General features: G+C 36.4%; 1 protein-coding gene across 1 annotated transcript; it reads left to right on the plus strand.

Moving 5' to 3' along the window:
• The first annotated feature begins 20,289 nt into the window (after positions 1 to 20,289).
• Positions 20,290 to 21,051, plus strand: LOC122036516. The gene has a single exon (XM_042595868.1). The coding sequence runs from the start codon at positions 20,294 to 20,296 to the stop codon at positions 21,014 to 21,016; it is 723 nt and encodes a 240-aa protein (XP_042451802.1). The 5' UTR covers positions 20,290 to 20,293; the 3' UTR covers positions 21,017 to 21,051.
• Positions 21,052 to 25,298: the final 4,247 nt, after the last annotated feature.

Below are 25,298 nucleotides of genomic sequence, written 5' to 3' on the forward strand. Positions count from 1 at the left end.
TAATTAAAATCTGCACTATAAGCCTACATAAAAATCTGCACTATAAGCTTAATTAAAATCTGCATTATAGGCTTAATTAAAAATCTGCACTATAAACGCTTCTCATGCTTCGAATTCAAGAAGAACAAAGATCTGAAACTACTCCTACTGCAAGTCAGAAGCACTTACCTTGCTTTTTGGATTCACAACCGAACAAGAAGGGCTTCTAGGACCTTGGTCGGCCGCCGGAGACGATGCCCTAACTCTCTTTTGTTTTCTGCCCGAGCTCCACCGTCGCACGCAGAAGAGAAGGAGAGAATGGTTTAGGTCACGGGAATAAAACCCTCTCCTAACTTATCCCTTTTATAACCTAGTATTTTTGTTAACTCCTTAAATAAACTTTTATTTTTTTTCTAAACAGAATTGTTGCTTGGATTCTTGGTTAGCCAAATCTTTGACCGGGTCAGAGGTCACGGGTTTGATTCCTCAGTCGAACCTTTTTACTCCTATTTATTTCCTATTTATTAATTACTGCTTAAATAAATTTTATTCCTTTTTTAAATCAGCATCGCTTGCTGGAACACTTGGTCAGCTGTGCTTTCTCTAAATCAGAGGTTACGGGTTCGATTCCTCAGCCGAACCCTTTTTCTCCTATTTATTAATTACTGCTTAAATAAATTTGTTCCTTCTTTTATTCAGCATTGCTCACTGGAACACTTGGTCAGCCGTGCTTTTGCTAAATCAGAGGTTCCGAGTTCGATTCCTCAGTTGTCCGTTTCCTATTAACTATTACTTAAATAAATTTCATTACCCTTTTTAATCAGCAACCTTCGCTGGGACACTTAGCTTGGTCAACCGCGTTGCTTAAGGTTAGGCTTGTGGGTTCAAATCTAGGCTGCAACTTTTTTCTTCCTATTATTTCCTATTATCAACTTCTACTACTTAAATACATTTCATGCTTTTTTTAATCAGCAGTGACCGCTTGCACAATTGGTCAGCCGGACTTGCTTAAAGCTGGGTTCGGCTGGAGGTTTTGGGTTTGAATCTCGGCTTGGATATTTTTTTATCGAAACTTCTTTCGTTTAGTAAAAATACCAAATGAACTACAAAAATTGCATAAAAATACCCTAAAAATTTTAAAAAATCTCTAGAATTTTTCTAAAGCATTTCTAAATATTTTTACGTACTATCAGGACTCGTAATGAGAAATTTTGGGTCGTTACATGGATCAACAAATGTGCATCAAGTCAACCAAAACCTAAGCACAAGGGACCAAATATTGCAACTTTTGGAAAACAACTTATGCAATACACAAGCAAGAATGAAGCAACTTGCCAACAAACATCATTTGGAAAGAGAATTTGCATTAGGAGATTGGGTTTTTCTAAGACTTCAACCATACAAACAAGTTTCAATTCATCCTTCAACCTCTCTGAAGTTGTCACCAAAATTTTATAGCCCTTATAAAGTGATAGAGCGTATTCGACCGATTGCTTATCGCTTGGAGCTTCCACAAGATTCTAAAATACACCCTGTATTTCATGTGTATTTTTAAAAAATAAATTAGACGACAAATTTACTCCTCAACAATACCTTCCTGAAGTGCATTTAGATGGTGAAGTTAAGTTTTAATCTTATGCTGTTTTAGAAAGGAGACTTATAAAGAAGAACAATCAAGCGACAATTGAACTATTAATTCAGTGGGACCACTTATCTATCGATGATGCAATATGGGAGTTATATGGTACAATTCAAGAAAAATTTCTAGAGTTTATTGCTAAACAACCTTAAGGATAAGGTTGTTTTGAAGGGCGGTGGAATGATAGGATCCTTTAATGGATATATTCAATCAATCCTTTAACTTTATTTCCTTTTCTAAAGATAAGTTTTAGACCTTTTCTTTTTCTAAAATAAGTTTTAGATAAGTTAGACCTTTTCTCTTAAAAATATTTTTTTATTTTATTTTTCTTTTAGACCTTTTCTTTTGAAAAGGTAATATAGGCATCTATTTAAAGAGATATTATGTAATTTTGGAAGACAAGTAATTTTTTTTTTAATCAATTTCACTTGATTATTGAAAATAGATCCCCTCGAAGTGATCACCCTATCTCCTTTTTATTTTCTTTCCTTCGATTTTTCCACGCGATAGGCCTCGGGTTGTTGGTCTCTTGTGGTCGGCTAGAGGGGGGTGGATAGCTTGAAGTAAAAAAAAATAAACACCTTTCTCAACTTTAGTTTTATCAACATAAACTCTTGTACAAAAAAGGAAATAACAAGCAAATTAATAAGAAAAAGATGCACAGAGATTTTACTTGTTTTGCAATCAGAAGATTGTTAATCCAATATATTGAAAGCCCACTAAAGTCTCCTTCGGGCGGAGACACCTCTTACAGTAGTTAAAACACTCAATTACAAAGCTACACTGAAAGTAGAACGTTTATAAGTGTTGTGTTTAACTACTGGGACCAGGGTTGTATTTATAACCCTAATTGGGGCCCTTGGAAGGGTTCTAAGTGCCTGGATGTAGATAAAACTTTATTCACATCGCAACAGATCGTGTCACAATGGATCTGGATAAAATCTCTAGTCCAGGCACCAGGAAGGGTTTCGAGCGCCCGGATCGCTTTCGCACAGGGGCGCGTTGCCAAGGTGCCCTGGCTAGACCAAGCTGATCCAGGCGATTAGAATGGCTCTAGGCGCCTGGACTCCAGTCAACTTGAAGTTGACTTTTCATCCAGGTCTTCTGCTTTGACTCCACTCGCTTGGGTGATTTTGGTTATCCGGAATAGGGCTCACCCGAATCCATTTTTTGGCCTTCTCGAGCAACCTTCAGCTTCGACTTCTCATCCCTCGGAAAGGTTGCACACCTCCTTCTCGTCCATCAACGTACTCTTCTGCAGCACCTCGTCCCTCGGACGCACCGAGTTTGTCGACTCTCTCCTGTGTCGTTCTTCTCGCTAGTTGTATTTTTTGCTCGACCTTCTGTGCTCCTAAGTTCTTGCACACTTAGACACAGGGCATCAAACTATAACATGACCTAACTTGACTTGGTTGATCACATCAAAACTACCACAGGGTACTTATAATCTCTCCCTTTTTGATGTGACCAACCCCAAGTAAAGTTAGGGTAAACCAAAACTAATTAACAAAACAAATAGTAAGTACATGATTTTAAAAAAATATGCCCTCCCCCTAGACTTAATATCTAAATCTTCCCCTTTGATCATATTAAAAATGGGATATGCCATGAAACTAACTTAAAATAAAATTAAAACTGAGTCTAAGGTATAAACATAATGTGATTATTATCCAAAAAAAACATTAAGTTTAAAGTTCAAAAAAAAGTTCACAAATTTATCAAGCAGAAATAAAATATTTTCTTAGATACAGAACATCATAAAGTTTCACAGAAAATTTTTTTTTATAAGAATAACCCTACGAAATAATTTTAAATTAAAAAATATGAATTTTTTTTATACATGAGTAGTGAAATATTATTTTTCGAAAAAATTTAGATCAAATTAATTTCTAACAGAAATTATGCAAGATAATTTATTTGATAATTCTAAGCAAGCAATCAAAAAGTATGACATGCATAAAAATTCAATTAAGGCATGATTTTGAGCCCAATATAGATTCCTTCCAACTGGATTAATTAAAAATTTTCTAGGAATCTATTTTGGTGATAATTTTCTAAATTGACCCTAATGATATCGTAAATACTAGTTTAGTTCTTTATAGTTCTTAAAATTTGAAGCATAAAAATTTGAGCATGCATAAGTTTTCAAAGTTTGTATTTGTCTTTTAAATTCTCATTTTTTATTTTTATTTTGTCGAAATCTTCTAATCAACAAGATGTTGCTAAGGTTAGTTTTAGTTCCTCATTTTCTTCTTTAAGTTTTATATTTTCAATTTCTAATTTACAAGAATTTTTTGATAATATTTTTATAAACTTAAATAACTGGTCAAGAAGTAGAGACCGTACTTGACTTACCTTGTCGATTTCTGATGCTCCCCCTGTAGAGTTGTTTTCCTCTGACGTTGCTCCCCCTTCATTAATGCTTTTGATGCTCATTTCAGAAGAGTTTGTTTCATCTTCTTCTTCTTGGTGACTTTCCATCAGCACAAGTCTGGCATAGACTTCGATTTCTGATTCTGATGAAGTTTTGTCCCATGTCGCCTTTAGGTTCTTGTACCTTTTCTGAGTTGGTCTTTTATCCTTGCTCTTGTCATTATTATTGGTGCAGTTTGCACTGACGGTCTAACTCAGGTTTTGATGAATGACAAGTAAGTGAAGTTAGACTTTGTTGTGATCTAACCACTTGATTAAGTGTGCAGGAAATCTAGCTAGGGCGACGAGCCGACCGAATAGTTGGTACGAAATCCAGCTAGGTCAACGAGTTGACCGGATAGCTGGTACGAAGTCCAGTTAGGTCGACGGCCCGATCAGATAGCTGGTACAAAATTCAATTAGGTCGACGGGCAGATCGGATAGCTAGTATGAAATCCATCTAGGTCGACAGGCCTACCGGATAGCTGGTACGAAGTCCAGCTAGGTCAACGGGTCGACCGGATAGCTGGCACAAAGTTCAGGCAGGTCGACGAGCTGACCGAATGTCTGGAAAACTGGTAAGTTAAGGTAAGTCACTGGAGGAGAGTGACCAAATGAGGACGCATCCCGATTGAAGGGACAGTAGGCGTCGGTGTAATTTAGGTCCATTTGGGATTCCTAAGCTGAGACCTTGACTAGTTCCTGGTCTTGGAAGAACAAAAATTAATTACTACTTTGTATTATTATTAAATTATCCTAATACTTATTTTGCAGGGTATTTCTGGACAAACATTATTTTGCAGGGCAAAAAGAAAAAAATTGCCTTCAGATGAACATTGTCTGAAGGCGCCTTCAAGCAGTGAAGGCACCTTCATAGTATTCATAAAAGGCGCCTTCCACAGGATAAAATTTTGACATCACAGTTGATAAGTGTCAGGCTATTCGGGATTAAACTTGCCTCATTGGAGGCGCCTTCCATGACTATGGAAGGCGCCTTTCATGCTCTATTTAAGGCTGCTCGCCCAAAGCTTTTTCAGCAACTGATATACAAGCTTCTGCGTGTCCGATTGAGGTTCCGATTGCTCCAACCTACTGCTGTGACTCTGCTACGATGTTGTTGCACCCGACTACTATCGAGGAACCGACCGACACCGAGCCTAAGCTGGCAATCTTTGAAGGTGTTGGGTAACGAACTGTAATTTTCATACTTAATTATTTGCAATAGGACAAGTGCAGGGTGTTGCACTTGTTCCTTCTTTCTCTGTACTCGATTATCTCTTCCGAAGGTAATTAAAGAGGTTTATAGTGATTACCCATCAATAGGTCTGCGGGACCTGAGTCTTGGAGTAGGAGTCGTTGAAGGTTCCGAACCAAGTAAATCGACTGTGTCTTCTAGTGTTTACTTTCTTAATTTCCGCTACATTCTTACTTTGATCTTAAAAATGAAAAGACGAGTTTTTAAAACCCACGTAATTCACCCCTCTCCCCCCTGCCTCTCACGTGTGTCTCGATCCAATAATTATCCTCGTCCTTCTCTTCAATTTTAGCTAGTTGTCTTTCACGTGCCTTTCTTCATTACAATGGTAGCATCTTACCTTTCTTCACGTGTCGTTGCTCTGATACCACTTGTTGGTCCCTTGCGGCTGATTTGAGGAGGGAAGGGGGGGGGGTGAATAGCTTGAAGTAAGAAAAAAATGAATAACTTTCTTGTAGAAAATAATTCTTCTAATGTACTTACTTTTAAATCCTTAGAGATGCAATATGCATCTACTAAGATTGACCATTCGGGAGTCCTAGGAAATGTGTTAAGCGTGTAACTTAGTGAATCTTGATTGGTTACCTTTCCTCCAAGATTCATGAGTCTGGTGATAAGTTCCTTGATCCTTGAGCGGTAGTGTGCGACGATTTTACCTTCTAATTAGAGGTTGCTGATCTAGTTTTGGAGCAGGTCCCATCTCGTGAATTTTACCTCCAAGGTCCCTTTATGTAATTCCAGGAATTTCTCCTAGAGCTCCTTGGCTGACTCGTAGGCTCGGATCCAGTTGACTTTTTGTGGCGGTAAAAGGCTCCGCAGATGGAACTTTGCCTTGCCATTTGCCACGAAGTCGACTTGCTCCTTCTCTGTCCATTGATATTCTTCTTTATCCTTCGGTGCTGCAAAATCATATTTCATAATAATTAATAATTCAAAATCTATTTTAAAAAAATACCTCCATCTTCTTTTTTCCATTTCACGAATTCTCCTCAAACTTCGATGGGTAGATACTCGGTTCGTTGATCTCTTATGCTTCGGTCGACGGTTAGTTCTTTTGAAGCAGTTGGGCTCTGCTACCACTTGTTGGCTCCTTGTGGCCGGCTAGTCGGGGGTGAACAGCTTGAAGTAAATAAAAATGAACACTTTTCTCGATTTATAGTTTTATCAATATAAACACTTGTACAAAAAAGGAAATAACAAGCAAATTAACAAGAGAAAGAGACAGAGATTTTACTTGGTTTGCAATTAAAAGATTGTTAATCCAAGACGTTGAAAGCTCACTAAAGTCTCCTTTAGACGGAGAAACCTCTTACAACAGTTAAAGTACTCAATTACAAAGCTAAACTGAAAGTAGAACGTGTACAAGTGTTGTGTTTAACTACTGAATCATGGTTGTATTTATAGCCCCGATCGTGGTACTTAGAAGGGTTCCAGGCGCCTGGATGTGGATAAACTTTATTGACGTCACAACGGATCGTGTCACAACAGATCTGGATAAAATCTCTGGTCCAACCGCCTGAAAGGGTTCCAGGCGCCCGGACCGCTTTCGTACAGGGATGCGTTGCCAAGACACCCCAGCTGGACCAAGTTGGTCTGGGGCGCCAGTCAACTTGAAGTTGACTTTTTGTCCAGGTCTTTCGCTCCGATGCTGCTCTCTTGGATGATTTCAACTGTCCGGAATAGGGCTCACCCGAACTCATTTCCATCCTTCTCGAGTAACATTCCGCTCCGACTTCTCGTCCCTTGAAAACGTCACGCGCCTCCTTCTCATCTGCTAGTGTACTCTTTCGTAGCGCCTCGTCTCTCGGATGCACTGAGTCTATCGATTCTCTCTCATACTGTCCTTCTCGCTATCTGCATCTTTTGATTGACCTCCTATGCTCCTAAGTTCCTGCACACTTAGACACCAGGCATCAAACCACAATAGGACCTAACTTAACTTAGTTGATCACATCAAAACTACCACGGAGTACTTACACTGGTTCCTATCACTTTATCAACAAATAGATCAACAAGAGGCAGTCTGAAAGAGCACTTGGACATACTGACATCTAAGAGCATCGAACCTCCCTGTCCACTCCACCTACCATCTACGATCATGAACATCTCTACTAGCGAGTCAAATTTGCTCAAGCTATGCTTAAAGAGTGATGCAAAGTTCGAAGGCGGTCAAGGTATTGAGACAGCGTAGAAGCCATGGAAGATGAGGAGGAGCAAACTCCGAGAATCAAAGAGGACGCAAGGAGAGAATTAGGATAACCGCGCAAGCAATCATGGTGAATTGGATCAGGTCGAGTTTTGGGATTGTTTCACTTGAACCAAGTCGTAGCCTGGTCTGGCCAACCGAGAAATGACCCAATGAATTAGTAAAAATGGTAAATCACCGAACCACCTATTTAAAATTTCTAAATAATCAAATTACATATCTAATAAGTTTCAAAATTACCAAATGATACATCTCATACTTATTTTATCTTTTTTTTACTATACCAAATCGATTACTACAGTGTAGCAATTGATTCAGAATATTGTTCATCAACGTAGTAAAGATTGATTGTCATAACGTAACAATAGTTTTTTTTTTAATGATTGATTTTAAAAAAAAACACTGCTCGAAACATAGTGTTTCAAATTTATGTTCAAGGGTGATCCTGTTTGAAAGCTGTGGAGATAACGCGCTAGGAAAGATGGCACTGCTATTGACCTAGAGAAGACTTCGCTAGGGAGAGACGATGACACCTCACACTCCTTTTGGCTCCTCTCTGTGCACACTCGAAAGAGTCAACAGAACATTAGGGCAAAAAATATGGAAGGGATCCCTGGCGTAGGCCCTCCGACGCTCAAGTCAGTAGTAAAACTGAGTGAGTGTAGCAAAGATTAATGTTATGCAATAGTATGTCAATCGTCTCTCACTAGCAGAGGGAACCCCTTCTTTTTATATCACCTCTCATAACTCCGCAATAATGAGGTGACAATGAATATTCAGTGTGATGTCGGATAATGAAAGGTGTACATGCTGGAATTTATATGGTTATCCTCTGAAGAATCTTCTGTTATATGTATATAAACAGTCTCGTGTAACCTCCATAGCAATGATAGAAGTTGTATAGTCACATTCATAAAATCTATAGTCACTACTTATAGTGTGTGTTGTTGATTATAGAAGGAAATTGTGTCCTATAAATCTAGGTTGATAATGTCCCCAAGAGGAGCTCATAAGGATTGTCATGTTAAACCCTACAAGTGGATTTAGTTCAACACGACAATAAGGTTGAGTTGTATTACTCTTGGACTAAGATATTAATTAAAGAGAGTTGTCAGTAACTCATTTAATTAGTGGACATTCGACATCTTAAACACAGGGAGACTAACACACTCATAATAAGAAGGAACCCAAAATATAATTTGGGATTGGTGTGGTAGTTCAATAATAATTCTTTAGTGGTATGAATTATTATTGATGAAATTAAGTTGAGTGTACGGGGCGAACACGGGAAGCTTAATTTCATCAGAAGATCAAAATCAATTCCTCCTCTCGGTCCCTAGCGTAGCCTCTTGTATTTAGAGAATTATACCCACTACATACCCACTTCCTACCCACTCTTAGGTGGCCGGCCAAGCAAGCTTGGAGCCAAAGCTTGGGTCGGCCAAAGCCAAGGGATTGAGCCAAGATTAATGGTCGACCCTAGCTTGGAGTCCAAGCTAGGTGTGGCCGACCACATATAAAATAAAAGGGATTTTATTTAAAATCTTTTCTTATATGGATATCATGATTTTAAAAGAGAGAGTTTAAAATTTAAATCTTTCCTTTTATAGCTTTCTACAAAAGATTAAGTGAAAGATTTGATATCTTTCCTTATTTGTAGTTAAAATGAAGATTTTAATTTTTGATAAAACTTTACTTTTTGTAACCATGTTCATGATTTAAAAAGAGAGTTTTTAAAATTAAATATTTCCTTTTATAAGTTTCTACAAAAGATTAAGAAAAGATTTGATATCTTTCCTTATTTGTAGATTGAAAAGATGATTTTAATTTTAGAGAAAACTTCCCTTTTTGGAAATCATCCACATGTTTCGATATAAAGATTTTAATTTATAAAATTTCCTTTTATAACCAACCATGAAGGGAAAAATTATTAGAGAAATTTTTATTAAAAATTTCGGAAGCAAATTAGGAAGTTTTAATTCTTGTGTTATTAAAACTTTCCTTGCTTGGAGCTATAAGGTGACCGACCATAATGATTTAAGAAAAGGAAATTGATTTTAATCAATTAAATTTTCCTTTTCATGGCAAAGAAAATAAGGAAGTTTTTATTTAAATTTTCTTTATTTGCCAAGACCAAGGATTATAAAAGAGAGGGAGGGGTGCCTTCATGAGAGAGAACTCTATTCTATTTTCCTCTCCTCTTTTCCTTGGTGGTGGCCGGCCATAAGTTCCTTGCTCTTCTCCTTTTCTCTTCCTCCTTGGTGGCCGACGACATCAACACAAGAGGAGTCCTTAGTGGCCGGTTCTAGCTAGAAGAAGAAGGAGAGAAAGGAGGCTTTGTTTCTAGCATCCCTTGGAGCTTGGTGGTGGTGGTCGAAACTCTTCATCTCAAGGAGAGGTGCTTGGCCGAAACTTGCAAGAAAGGAAAAAGAAGGTGTTGGTGGTTCTCATCTCGGTAGATCGTTGCCCACACAACGTCTGAGATAAGAAGAGGAATACGGTAGAATATCAAGAGGTTATTGCTTACAAAGAAAGCTATAACTAGTAATTGTTTTCCACATCATACTAGTTTTCTTTGTATGAACTCCAAACACAAGAGGCTAGAGATTCTAGATTTTCGGATTTGTAATTCGAAGTTGTGTTTCTTTTATTTTATTTGTCAATCTTGTGATTCGATTGTTCCTTTTGGTTAAACATAAGGTTATATAAGAAAATTAAATATTGAATTTCATTAAGAGGCTTTGTCGAGGCAGTGGTGGATGTTCCCATACCCAAGAAGGCCAAGTGCCTCACCATGTTTGACCTGGGAGCCGATTTCCAAAATAAATATTTAATTAAATTTGTAACCTAGGTGGATTTGGATCTATAATGTTAAGTATCGTTTGCAATCCAAGTCTAAACCACTAAGAACAGATAAGTTAAATTTGAAATCAATAATGTTAAGTTCCGTTTGCAATTCCGAATTTAATTTCTAAAGAACACAATAGGTTGTTAGGAAAGGTTCGACACTTGTACAAAAAATTTTGTACAATGGAACCGGTATGATCTTCCTAGGACCAACCAACATGAATCACCAGGTCCTTCAAGTTCTATCAGTTTATTTGTCGATCGTCCTTATATTAAAGTTCTTAGCGTTGGGTGCAGAGTGAAGTCCTGTTAAGAGTGACATGCTGGCTTCCACCTCTCTTTGACTTTGACTACCACCTCACTTTGACTTTGACCGCCACGTTATACCTGGGACTGCTCGTAACATCCCATATCAATGGGCACGGATATAATCAGTAGAATTAGACGAACATATAAGACTTGATTTCATATCATTCCAAGCTCTCTATATTCATTAACTGATTTTAACTACGTCCTCAAATATCACTTTGACACGTTACTATCAATAATTTTTTAAACACATTTAATGAAGGTGTGGTTGTAGGACTATGAACAATAACTTTAATAGATAGTTGCATTGTAACAATTGATTATTTTTTAAAAAAATATATATATTTAGGTTTAAAAAATTATTACTCTTAATTTAATATGTCAAATTGATATTTAAGGGTATCAATATAATCAAGAAAAACTAGATAAATATATATGATCTAGTTCCTATTGGTACAGGAAGTACCAGACGATCGAACCTGAGTTTGATTATGTCAAAGGATCTAAAATTAAGTTATCTTGTGATCTAACAAGGTTGATTAAGTTTGTAGAAAAGTCCTAAGTCATCTTAGGCAAAAGTCCTAGTGGTTTCTAGGCAGGTGGAAAACCCTAGGGGAAGGTAATCCTAGGTCTTAGGGAGAGGTAACCCTAGGTCCTAGGGGGCGGTAATCCTAGATGTGGTTAGGCATATGGAAAACTCTAGAGGATGGTAACCCTAGGTCCTAGGGGGTGGTAACCCTAGGTTATAGAAAATCCAAGAGGGAGGTAACCCTAGGTCTTAAGGGTGATAACCCTAGGTTATGGAAAACTCTAGGGGGAGGTTACCCTAGATCCTAGGGGGTGGTAACCCTAAGCAGAAAGTCTGGACGGATCATACAGCGAACGTCCAGCGGAAAGTCCAGTCGGTTTGGAGGACTAGTATGGCAACAGGTAATCTCTCCTGAGAGTAGTATATGAGGATGTGTTCCCCGTTGAGGGAACAGTAGGTGTCGATTCGACCTAGGGTTTTCGAAGGAAATTTGAAGTCAGAACCGGACAGTCCAAAGGCTGTCAAGTTATTGATTTATATATTATTTGTTATTTTGTCTAACTCTGTTTTACATGAAACTAACAGTTTTACAGGATCAGTCTTAGCCTTGATCGGTCGACCGAACCTCCAAAGCAAATAGATAGATTTCCAACCAGATGAATGAGTTCGACCGAAGGATTAGTCGATCGAACCTGGGGTTCGGTCGACCGAACAGTGGATATATTGTGACTGAAATCAGACTGAATTAATCGGATCAGACCAGATAAGCCAACGAGAATAGTGGGATCAGTCGACTGAACGACGAGACCAGTCAACCGAACGAGGACTCATCCGAAGCTGAATCTGGATAGGAAGACAGATCGATTCAGGCATGATCGATCGACCGAACCAAGGGATCAATCGGCCGATCAACGATGAGTTAAACATGATCTCAAGATCAGTGGATCTGGATCAGGCCTAGCTTGGCTATTTAAGGAGGGCTTGACCATTTACTTCAACAACACAATTTCCGATATCAAGAACGAATAACTGCTGCTTTCTTAAATGTTGCTCAGACAACCGACGAAAGACTTCTAATTCTATTGTTGTCAGTAACTTTGTTATATTGTACTTCAAGTTTTGTAATCTTTATTAGAACTATTAGTGATTGCCCACCGAAAGCGATCAACGATCGTGAGCCTTGGAGTAGGAGTCGTCACAGGTTCCGAACCAAGTAAAAGAAATTGTGTTAGCATTGATTTTGTCTTGTTCTTTATTCCACTGCATTACTCTGTGTTTTTCGAGATGAACAAATTAAGCATGAGTGTTATTCACCCCCCCCCCTCTAGCACATCATCGATCCTACAATTGGTATTAGAGCAAGACCTTTCGTTTTTTCCCTCCAAAATTATTTTTAAAAAAATTATTTTCATCTTTTCACCATTGGTGAGTACTAGCAAAATATCACAATTACCAAAATTTATAATAGTATTTTTTATTTTATTAATATTTTTTTTTTTCAAAATTAGTAAATTGCTAGTTTTATTTTTCTCCCGCACTACTAATCCAAGACCAAGTCTTAGAACATTTATTTTTTTTTTCTTTTTGTATGCGAGATTTTCTTCTACAATGCCACACTAAGAAGGCTACAACACTACACGTCTGCCCCTATTCTCTGAAGAAGATTTCAGCTATTGGAAGAGTCGAATGGAGTATTATCTGAAGACCGAGATAAAGATGTGGATAATCATCCAAACCAGTCTTGCACTTCCACTCGACAGCGCTGGCAAACTAGTATCATGTGAAAAATGGGATACAAGTCTAATGAAGAAAATCGAGGCTGACGCCAAGGTGACTCGAGCCCTACAATACAGCCCGACAAAAGAAGAGTTGAACCAGGTTGACCCCTTTAACAGCGCAAAGGAGTTGTGGAATAAACTAATCGAGCTGCACGAGGGTACTTCCAACACAAAGGTAAGCAAATGAGATTTAATATTAAATAAATTATATAATATAAAAATGTAGGAAGGTGAGTTAGCGAACCAACTACATGCTTGCATATAAGATCTTTTGAACGGACTCCACGCGATTGGACAGAAAGTGGAGAACCGCGACGTCATAAGGTACGCACTGAACGCTTTTTCGAGGAACACCTTGTGAGCATCAATGGTAGATGCTTACTGTTGGGATCGATGTGTCCGCTAAAGGGGGGGTGAATAACATTTCGTCTCGCTTACATCGGTTTGCTTCGTCTTGTTGTTGTGCAGCGGAATACTCGAAGACAAACACTCACAATGCTAATACCTAGGGTTTACTTGGTATCCACCTCAAGATATGATGACTAATCCAAGGATCCACACACGAAGCTATCTCCACTAATGAAACACTCCTTCTCGATCACAGCCGGAGGCGGAGAAGCCTCATACAAACTCACACAACAACACAAACAAAAATACAAGAAGAGAGTACAAGATACAAATGAAAACACTACTTCTTCTTGCTTACTTATTGCTTGTTGTTGCCTCTTGAACGTTGAGAGAACACTCCCAAGAGCCTTCAAGGACTGGCAGTGAAGATCGGAGAAAGTCGTTGAAGATCGCTGTAAGCTCGCGGGAAAGAAATCGCAAAGATTTGCGAAGAAAACGCTCCGCAACGGCTATATCCTGTGCTCCCAATCGATTGAAATCAACCCCAATCGATTGTCACGTCAGCTCCGCACAATCTCATCCATCCATCACCTGCATCATGTGCAACGGTCACTTCCCAATCGATCGACTGATCGATTGGGACTGCGTGAATCGATCGCCCGATCAATTCAGCGCCTTTCTGTGCTCTCACGTCCACGTAAGAGCTTCTGCTGCCCAATCGATCAACCGATCGATTGGCAGCTCCCAATCGATCGCCCGATCGATTGGGAAAGTCTCTGTGCTCATGATTTCACATCCCAATCGATCGACCGATCAATTGGGCCTTCCCACAATCGCAGCACGGTCCAAATCGATCGATCGATTTGGACCCTGTACAATCGATCGTCCGATCAATTGAACACTTTGAACTTGACTCAAACTCAAGTCCAAAGTCCGAAACCCAACTTCCGGTCAACCGTGACCTGTTGGGTCTCCATGCCTAGCATTTGGCCACACCCGACCAACCTCGAAGTAGCCTTCTAGCCTCCTCCATCAACCTTACGTCCCTCGGATATCTCCCCATCCTTCACGCCTTGCCTTCAGGACTCAGGAGCTTCCTTTGGCCTCATCCTAGTTGTTGGGTCTTCCTTGCCAAATCATACCAGGACTTACCTTGCTAAGACCATATGCTTGGACTTACACCCTTTGCTAAGATCACACTTGGACTTTCCAAATACCTGGCTCCTCTCCAGGACTTTCTCATTTGCCAAGATCACACTTGGGCTTTCCAACTGCCTGGCTCCTCACCAGGACTTTCCACTTGCCTGGCTCTGATCACTAGGACTTTCCAATTGTCAGGCTCCTCACCAGTATTTTCTCTTGCCTAGCTCCTCACTAGAACTTTCCAAATGCCTAACATCCAGTTAGGACTTTCCCAGTCAAGTCTCCTGTCAACTTTGACCTATTTGACTTGTATTCTCATCAACCTGGTCAACCCTTTGACCATCTCCATAACCGGACGATTGCTCCAGCAATCTCCTTATATTGTCAAACATTAAAACTCAAATCTCGACTCAAGTTTGACTCAACTCAAGCTTAGTCAAACTGGTCAACCTTGACCTAGGAAAATTGCCCTAACACTTACAAGGTATCTGAGGACTTTTCCTTAATTAGACTAGATGAACTCTTTTCAGAATTCAAACTTCATGAACAGACTAATGCATGCCCGACCGAGCAAGGTATTGCTTTGATTGCAGGTACAAGTAGAAAGAGGGAACCAAAAATCAAGCGCTGAACCGAACTCGAATCCGAAGATGAATCAGATCTCAAAGATAAAATCACCATCGAACTAGTCAAACTAGTTCGGAAAGCTCTCAAGAAGAAGAAGGTGACTCAATCAAACTCGAAGACCAAGTCTGGAGTTATCTGCTATGGATGCAACCAGAAGGGACACTACAAGCTTGACTGTACAAACCAGAAGCAAGGAAAAAAGGAAGGCTTTGAAGGCAATGTGATCTGAGTCATCGAAAGAGTCGGACGAAGAAGATCATAAGCAAACAAGCTTCCTCGCTCTACCGGTACAAGCGTACGTTGCCCAAACAGAGTCCAAGTCCGAAATCGAGAATGAATCATAAACCAAGTCTGAGAGTAGCCATGAATCCGTATCTGTTTCCGAAGGGCTAAACAACATTGTAAGTTCCCTAATTTCTAGTACTCAGATAGATGACTTACAAAATTTAGTTGTATATTTATTAAGAAAGCTGGTCAAATCTAACATCCGGGTCAAGTCACTCCAAAAGGAGGTAACAACCCTTAAGGAAGCAACTAACTCGAGCTCTTTGACTGAGCAAGTTCAGGAAGAGAATTCCAATTTAAAAACTTAGGTCAAAGAACTCAAGGACTCATTGGAACGGTTCACTTTGGGTTCCAAGAACCTTAACCTAATTCTTAGAAAATAAAGGGTTGTATACAACCGATCCAGACTTGGATATAAGATTAAACATAAATTCATATATGATTTGTCATGGGTCCCCAAGTCTAACTTAACTAATCAACCTGGACTTGGTCAATATTGGATCCTCAAGGATCAAATTCATTACCTTGATAGACCTTATCGAGATTATGATCCAGGAAAAGCCAACAAAAAGACTGTCTTTATCATAAAATAGAATTATCGGATGTTTGCTTTACTATTTTTCATTATACATGCTTAGATTAAGGTAGATAAGGACTTAGGCTTGATTCACACTAGACTAGTTAGACCTAAGATTTTCATAAAGAAAATTAAATATTTAATTTCTTTAAAAAACTTTGTCTAAAAATGGTGGATGATCTCAAACCCATGAAGGCCTAGTGTCTCACCACAGTTTGGAAGTCAATTATTGAAATAGATATTTAATTAACTAACTGTTAAATCTTAGTCTAACTTAAATGTTGATCAATCCTTAGATTAGAATTTAAATTAAAGATTAAATTAACCATCTCATAAAACTATTAAAGTTCCCTGATTGAAAATCTAGAAAAGGGTGAGATGGACCTAGATTTAAAGTAGTTAACCAAACCTAAATTAATTAAATTAAAGCCAACTCAATTAAAATTCCTAATTAATTACAAAAATTTAATTAATTTTAAAATCTAATTAATTACAAAATCTTAATTAATTTCAAAATCTAATTAATTACAAAAGTTTACTTAATTTCAAAATTTAATTAATTATAAAATCTTAATTAATTTTAAAATCATAATTAATTTTAAAATCATAATTAATTTTAAAATATTAATCATTTTCAAATCATTAATTATTTTTAAATCATAATTAAATTTTAAAATATTAATCATTTTCAAATCATTAATCATTTTTAAATCATAATTAATTTCAAAATTATTTTCATATCTTAATTATCTTTAATCAGTTTTGAAAAATATAATTAATTTTAAAATCTTAATTAATTAATTTTAAAATCTTAATTAATTAATTTTAAATTTTAAAATTCAAACTTAAATATTCTGAAATTCAAAATTCAATTGAAATTTAATTTAACTTAACTTATTTTTCAAATTCATTATCCTTCAATATCATAAATATTTAACTCTATCTCACACAATCTTATAAGCTGAACATACTTGATAACCTAAAATGAGTTAGATAGAAAATTAGAAAAATAATTTTTATATTTATTTTATATGCTTGGACTCTAGGATACCCTAAAAAGTATTCATTTTTTTAACATTAATTAAGGGGGAGTGCAAAAAAAGTTTAAGGTATTAATTTTTTTTTAATTAAAGCATTGTTTTTCAATATTTTAAAGTTAATTTTGTAAATGTTTAAAAAGTTCAGTTTTTTTTTTCTATTTTTGAAAATAAATCTTATTTGAAAAAGTAAGTTCAAATATTTTTGAAAAAAAAATTAAGCTAAGCTTTTATTAAATTTTTTTAAGCTAAGTACTTAAGCTAAACTTTTATCAATTTTTTTTAAGCTAAGTACTTAAGTTAAGCTTTTATCAAAGTTTTTTTTAAGCTAATTACTTAATTAATCTTTTTTCAAAATATTTATAAAGCTAAGTATTTAACTAAGCTTTTATCAAAATCTTTATAAAGATAAGTACTTAACTAAGTTTTTATCAAAGTCTTTTTAGAAGTCAAGTTGCTATCAAAATTTCTCTTCAGAAAGTTAAAGTACTTAATAAAGTATTTTTAAGCTAGTGTTTGTCAAAGCAATTATTTTCAAAGTTAAAATTTAGCTAAGTTTTTTTTGGAAAAGGCTAAGATAGTTTCAAAACTTAAGATTAGCTAAGTAATTTTCAAAGCTTAAGTTTAGCTAAGTTTTTGTTAAAATGCTAAGTATTTTAAAAGCATTTATAATTTAACTAAGTGTTTTTCAAAACAATTATTTTCAAAGCCAAGTTTAGCTACTTTTTTTTTAAAAAAAAAAACTAACTCAGTTTCAATGCAATTATTTTATAATTTAGCTAATTTTTTTAAAAGCAATTATTTTCAAAGCAAAGTTTAGCTAAGTTTTTAAAAAAAACTAACTCACTTTCAATGCTTAAAAATTAGTATTTTTTTTAAGTGATACCCTTCAGGGGGAGCTTAAAGTTAAACAGAGTAAAAAAAATTTTGTCAAACAAACTTCTCTTCACTTATCTTACTTTTTGATTTATGTCAAAGGAGGAGAAAAAAGTTAAAGTTAAGAGTTAAACATAATTTTTATGAAAGGGGGAACATAAGGGATTTTTTTCACAAATTATTGTATTTATGTTCATGCTAAAATTCCTTTAATTATTGTTATATTTTACTTAACTTTGAATCAGGTTGCCATAATCAAAAAGGGGGAGATTGTTGGTGCAGGAAGCACTAGACGATCGAACCTGAGTTTTAAGTATGTTAGAGGGTCCAAAGTTAAGTTGTCTTGTGATCTAACAAGGTTGATTTAGCTTGCAGGAAAGTCCTAAGTTGTCTTAGGCAAAAGTCCTAGTGGATTCTAGGCAGGTGGAAAATCCTAGAGGGATGTAACCCTATGTCCTAGGGGGTGGTAACTTTAGGTAATGGAAAGTCCTAGCTACGGTTAGACAGATGGAAAACCCTAGGAGGTGGTAACCCTAGGTTCTAGGGGGTGGTAACCCTAGGTTATGGAAAACCCTAGGAGGAGGTAACCCTAGGTCATAGGGAGTGGTAACCCTAGGCTATGGAAAACCCTAGGAGGAGGTACCCTTAGGTCCTAGGGGGTGGTAACCCTAAGCGGAAAGTGTGGGCGGGTCGTGGAACAGACATCCAGCAGAAATTCCAGTCGGTCTGGAGGGTCGGTCTGGCAACAGGTAATCTCTCCTGAGAGGAGTAGGTGTGGACGCGTTCCCCGTTGAGAGAACAGTAGGCGTCGATTCGACCTAGGGTTTCCGGAGGAAATTCGAAATCAAAACCGAACAGTCCGAAAGCTGTCAAGTTATTGATTTATATATTATTTGCTATTTTGTCTAACTCTATTTTGCAGGAAGCTAACAATTTTACAAGGTCGGACTTAACCTTAATCGGTCGACCGAACCGGGGATTGGCCAACCGAACCTCCAAAGTAAATAGATAGATTTCCAGCCAGATGAACGGGTTCGACCGAAGGATCGGTCGACCCAATCTGGGGTTCAATCGACCGAACAGTGGATATACGGTGATTAAAATCAGGTTGAATTGATTGAATCAGACCAAATAAGTCAGTGAGGATAGCGGGATCGATCAATTGAACGACGAGACCGGTCGACCTAACAAGGACTCATCCGAAGCTGAATCTGGACAGGAAGACAAACCAATTAAGGCAGGACCGGTCGACCGATCAACAACGAGTCAAACCTGATCTCGAGATCAGTGGATCTGGATTAGGCCTAGCTTGGTTATTTAAGGACTCAACCAGTTGCTTCAACAACACAATTTTTTAGATCAAGAACGAACAACTGTTGCTTTCTTCAATGTTGCTCAGACAACCGACGAAAGACTTCTAATCCTATTGTTATTGGTAACTTTGTTATATTATACTTCAAGTTTTCAAACTATTAGTAATTGTCCACCGAAAGCGATCAACGATCGCAGGCCTTGTAGTAGGAGTCGTCACATGCTCCGAACCAAGTAAAAGAAATTCTGTTAGCATTACTTTTGTCTTGTTCTTTATTCCACTACATTACTCTGAGTTTTTTGAAACAAATGAATTATCCACGAGTGCTATTCACTCCCCCTTTTAGTACGTCATCGATCCTACATTTTCATATTATTGCTAGCTCTCTAGTTTCATCAATAAATTTTGATCAAAATCAATTTATAAATTTTAAAAATTCAAAATAATATAGAATTTAATTTTATATATTCATATAATTCTCCTGATTATATATTCATATTCACATATTTTATTTATAATAATAATTTTTTAAATATAAATCAGTTATTAAAAAAAAATCCATTGTTACAGTCTAATTCGGGACCTGCTCATATCCAGTAAAAAAATAATATAAAATGAATATAAGATACGTAATTTTAAAACTTATGTAGGTGATGTTAATAAAATATTTAGAAATTTTAAATGCATGATTCAATAATTTGTCAGTAAAAAGTAAGGTTGTCTGTGTGAACGTACAGATTAATTTTTATTTTGAGGTCATTTAAGGGCATTGACTAGGATGGATTTCTAAAGTTACAAAAGAAAATATAGTGCCGTTGAAATCTCTGGATTGTTTCGACTTTTACAGTCCTTTATTTCGCGTATTTCTTCTAGACTTTTAAGTATGCTTTTTAAGTTACAAATATTCAAAGCTTCTAGAAATTTAAAGCAAGTCAATAGACTAAGCTTTATTTTTATAACCATTTTGACTATTCTAAACAGTGGATGAAGAAACAACGAACGGACGGACAGTGATGGAGGAAAGTGGCTTAGTCGTAAATAGAGCACATGTTGGAGGGCCTTTGTGGATATAGCTGCTCTATTAATACCGATCCCATCGACCGCCGGAGGATGAGAGACGACCTGTGATCGGCGATGGCGGAGGTTTTGCCATGGTGGAGGGCCGATCAGATGGAGGAGGAGGAGGAGGAGAAAAAGAAGGGGAAGGGGAAGGAGAAGGCGGTGCTGGAGGAGGAGGCCGAGTGGAGATGCCGCAGGCACTCGCTTAGGTCTCCCAGCGGAGTCTGCTCTGCCTGCCTTCGAGATCGCCTGCTCTGCCTCTGCCCCGATTGCCACAGCCTCCGCCCCTGTGGCTGCTCCCCTTCCTCCTCCTCCTCCTCCTCCTCCTCCTCCTCCGAGGCCGCCGGATCCTCCGGAACTGGAAGATGGACCGCAGGCGGAGAGGCCGGGTTAGGCCCTGTGGGTCCCGTCTCGCTGCTCATCGAGAGCGAGCCGGCCTTCCGGCGTTCCCGATCGATGGGTTTATCCCACCTCCCGACCACCGGTGACGATCCGACGTCTAGGTCTCGGCGCCAGAGCCGGGGAAGGGCTTGGACTTCTTTATGGCCGTTCTCGAGGTCGGCGGAGGCGGGGAGAAAGGAGCCGCTACCGCCGTCGGCTTCGGGCCTGTTCCGGTCGAGGACAGTCGCGGCGGGGCGGTCCTCGATGCGAGGGGGCGTCAGGGAAGAGGAAAGGAGGAAAGAGTGGTGGAGGTGGCGCTTTTCCAGCCTGGTGGCCTTGTTGCGACACCGGAAGAAGGCGGCGCCGGAGCACCTCCTTCTGCGGCGGCGCTGGGGACTGGTACAGGGCAGAAAATAAACCGCCGTTTGTGACCCGGAGTATGCAAAAAATTTGGAAACTGATAATAAATATTTTAGAATATAAATTACATAATTAAACATAAATAATTTGAGTTTTTATTTTCCATTTTTAGTTTTTAACTTTAATAAGTTTAATTGCTAAAAATAAATAATATAATATTAACTACTTTACTGAACCATGTAGATAAATTTTTGAAATTATCAAATTAGGTAATTTTAAAATTATTAAATCACATGTTCATTCCTATTTTATATTTTTTAAATAAATAAATCGATTTTAATCTATATCGAAATGTCGAAAAAAATCAATCAATTGATTTAATTTTTTTTAAAGTCAATTTAGATAAAATTAGTTGATGCACGATCTCATCAGATTGACATGAAACTAGTTTTTATATATTTGGATATCTCTTGTTATTATATTCATACCCTATCACATTAGCCGATTTTGCTGATGGACCAAATGACCTTGAATTTATATGAAACTAATTTCCATGTGTTCATCTACCTCTCCTAATTATATCTCTACCCATAAATGTCAGTTTAACTTAATATATCGAGAGCAATGATTTTTTTAACGTGAATATGTTTAAAAATTTTAATTCGTGTTAAAAAAAATCTGACTAATGGACCAAATTATCTCGAATTGACATGAAACTAAATCATAGGTGTTCGGCTAGTTCTAATGATTATATTCATATCCTCAAACATTAATTTGACCCAGAGTAATAATTTTTTAAACATGGATTAAATTTTTTAAATATTTTCATAAATCAACCAAATGACCTTCAATTGACATGAAGCTAATTCCTATGTATTCGTCTACCTCCCCTGATTATATTCATGTCCTAAAACCTCAATTTGACTTAATATATTGAGAGTAATGATTTTCTAAAAATAAAAATATTTTAAAAATTTTATTCATGTTAAAAAAATCTGGCTGATGGACCGAATAACCTTGGATTGACACGAGACTATATTCTATATATTCGACTAGTTCTCCTGATTATATTTATGCCCTCAAAATATCAATTTGACTTAAAATATAGAGAGCAATGATTTTTTAAACATGGATTAAAATTTTCAAATATATTGATATTTAAAAAAAAATCACTGCTCTCAATATATTGAGTAAAATTGATATTTAAGGACAAAGATATAATTAGGAGAGTTAGATCAGGGGCGGATGTAAGGGGTGGCAGGCCTGGGCTGTAGCCCAGGCCTGGATTTGACCCCTTCTCTATTAAATAGTAATATAGCATAATAAGAAAAAAAATTATGCTTTGTTACTTAACCTACCTGCCACCCCTTTCATCAGCCGCAGCCTGCAGGTGACGCCGAGCTTCACGCAGGCAACGCCTAGCTTCATGCAAGCAACACCGAGCTTCACGAAGGCGAAGTCGAGGTCTCGAGGAGGTATACCGGCTATACATAAGATCTCCTCTTTCCCCCTTCAATCATCCTCTTTGAGTTTTTTCCCCCTTCGATCTCCTCTTTTCCCTCGCAACCTGCCGCTCAGTTCTAACTTCTAATGTATCAACTGAATTAGGGAACTATCGGTGTTAGATGGTTGTAGACTTGTAGTTTCCAAACGGACCAAACCATACTAGAGAATTGTACAGTTTCCACTTTCCAGCAAGCAACCAAAAGGGAATTGCAATGCATTTTAATTTTGAATTTGTTAATGTTATATCAGTGGGCATTAACGAGTTATATGACATTCTTTATAGGTTTTTTAGTTTCCTTATTTCAATGCTCCTTATTTATAGTTTCAATGCAGCATCTATGATAGAATTTTAGGTTTTCCATATCCTATTTCTTGTTTGTTTTTGTGATTTTGTTTAGTATTAAGAATGGTAATTTGATATGTATTTCAGTATTTGAGTAGTATTATACAGAAAAAATATGAAAAATTCTAAGCGGTATTAATTAGTCAATATAAGAATGGGTAGATTGGACCAAATCGTTTCAAAATTACTTGATGGTTCCTTGCTGCCCAACCAGCAAGAACAATACTCGAATACTCATCGAAGTAGTTTGAGGCATAAAGCTAACATAGCTCGATAATGATGAATATTTCTAAATTAAAAAAAAATAATTAATAACAATAAAATAAGATAAAATTTATTTAAGTTTGGATGTTGATGTAGCATGGGATAGAGTCTAATAACATAGAAGGATTCATAAAATCGACCCACCTATTGAGATAAGACTTTTTTGTTGTTATAGTAATAGTTAAAAATTTTAGCCACTCCTTTAGTCAATTCCTGGCTCCGCCCCTGAGTTAGATGAACATATAGGAATTAGTTTCATATTAATCCAGATCGTTTGGTCCATTAACCGGATTTTTTAAACACGAATTAAAATTTTTAAATATTTTGTGTTAAAAAAATCATTGCTCTTAATATATTGAGTCAAATTGATGTTTAAGGGCATGGATAGAATCAGGAGAACTAGATAAACACATAGTAACTAGTTTTATGTCAATTCAAGATAGTTTGGTGCATCAGTCAGATTTTTTAAATATAAATTTAATTTTTTAAATATTTTCATGTTAAAAAAATTATTATTTTTAATGTATTAAGTCAAATTAATGGGTGAGAAAATGAATATAATTAAGAGAGGTAGAAAAATATATAGAAATTAGTTTCGTGTAAATCTGAGGTCATTTAATCTATCAGTTATTTTTACCCAAAATCGGGTAATGGATAAAATAATTTTAGATTGACATAAAACTAGTTCTTATGTGTTTGTTTATCTTTCCTGATTATATTTATGCCCTCAAATGTCAATTTGACTCAATATATTGAGAGCAATGATTTTTTAATATAAATATATTTGAAAATTTTAATTCATGTTCAAAAAATCATCGTTCTCAATATATTTTGTTAAATTGGCATTTGAGAGTATGAATATAATCAGGAGAACTAGCTGAACACGTAGAATCTAGTTTAATGTCAATCCATGATCGTTTGGTCCATCGGGCGGATTTTTTTAAACACGAGTTGAGTTTTTCAAATATTTTTGTATTCACAAATCATTGTTCTCAATATATTAAGTCAAATTGATGTTTGAGAGCTATAATTAGGAGATATAGATGAACACATATGAATTGATTTCATGTCATTCCGAGGTCATTTGACCCATCAGTCGATTTTTCTTGCCCATCAACCGGTTTTGGGCAAAATCAGTTGATTGATCAAACGACCTGAGATTGATATAAAACTAGTTTCTATGTATCAATCTATCTCTCTTGATTATATCCATGCCCTCAAACATTAATTTGACTCGATATATTGAGAACAATGATTTTTTGAATATGAATATATTTTTTTAAAAAATAATTTATATTCAAAAAATCATTATTCTCAATTTATTGGGTCAAATTGATGTTTGAGGGTATGAATATAATTAGAAGAACTAGCCGAACACATAAAATTTAGTTTCATATCAATTCAAGGTCGTTTGATCAATTAGTCAAATTTTTTTAACACGAATTAAAATTTTCAAATATATTCATGTTAAAAAAATAGTTGCTCTCAATATATTGAGTTAAATTGACATTTGAAAGTATGAATATAATTAAGAAAGATAGACAAACACATAGAAACTAGTTTCATATAAATTCGAGATCATTTGGTCAATCAGTAAATTTTGGATAAAATCAACTGATGTATCAAACGTCGAATTAACGTTTGAGGGCATGAGCATAATTATGGGAGATAGCTGAACACATAAGATTTAGTTTTCAATCCGAGATAGTTTGGTCTATTAACTAATTTTACCTAAAATCGATAGGAAAAAAAATAAAAATAAATAAAAATCAGCTAACTAATTTTAAAAATAAGTAATTTATCTAAAATTTTAAGTTTCGTGTAAATCTGAGGTCATTTAATCTATCAGTTATTTTTACCCAAAATCGGGTAATGGATAAAATAATTTTAGATTGACATAAAACTAGTTCTTATGTATTTGTCTATCTTTCCTGATTATATTTATGCCCTCAAATGTCAATTTGACTCAATATATTGAGAGCAATGATTTTTAAATATAAATATATTTGAAAATTTTAATTCATGTTCAAAAAATCATCGTTCTCAATATATTTTGTTAAATTGGCATTTGAGAATATGAATATAATCAGGAGAACTAGCTGAACACGTAGAATCTAGTTTAATGTCAATCCATGATCGTTTGGTCCATCGGGCGGATTTTTTTAAACACGAGTTGAGTTTTTCAAATATTTTTGTATTCACAAATCATTGTTCTCAATATATTAA

Source organism: Zingiber officinale, unplaced genomic scaffold (genome assembly GCF_018446385.1).
Source record: "Zingiber officinale cultivar Zhangliang unplaced genomic scaffold, Zo_v1.1 ctg167, whole genome shotgun sequence".
Classification (NCBI taxonomy): Eukaryota; Viridiplantae; Streptophyta; class Magnoliopsida; order Zingiberales; family Zingiberaceae; genus Zingiber; species Zingiber officinale.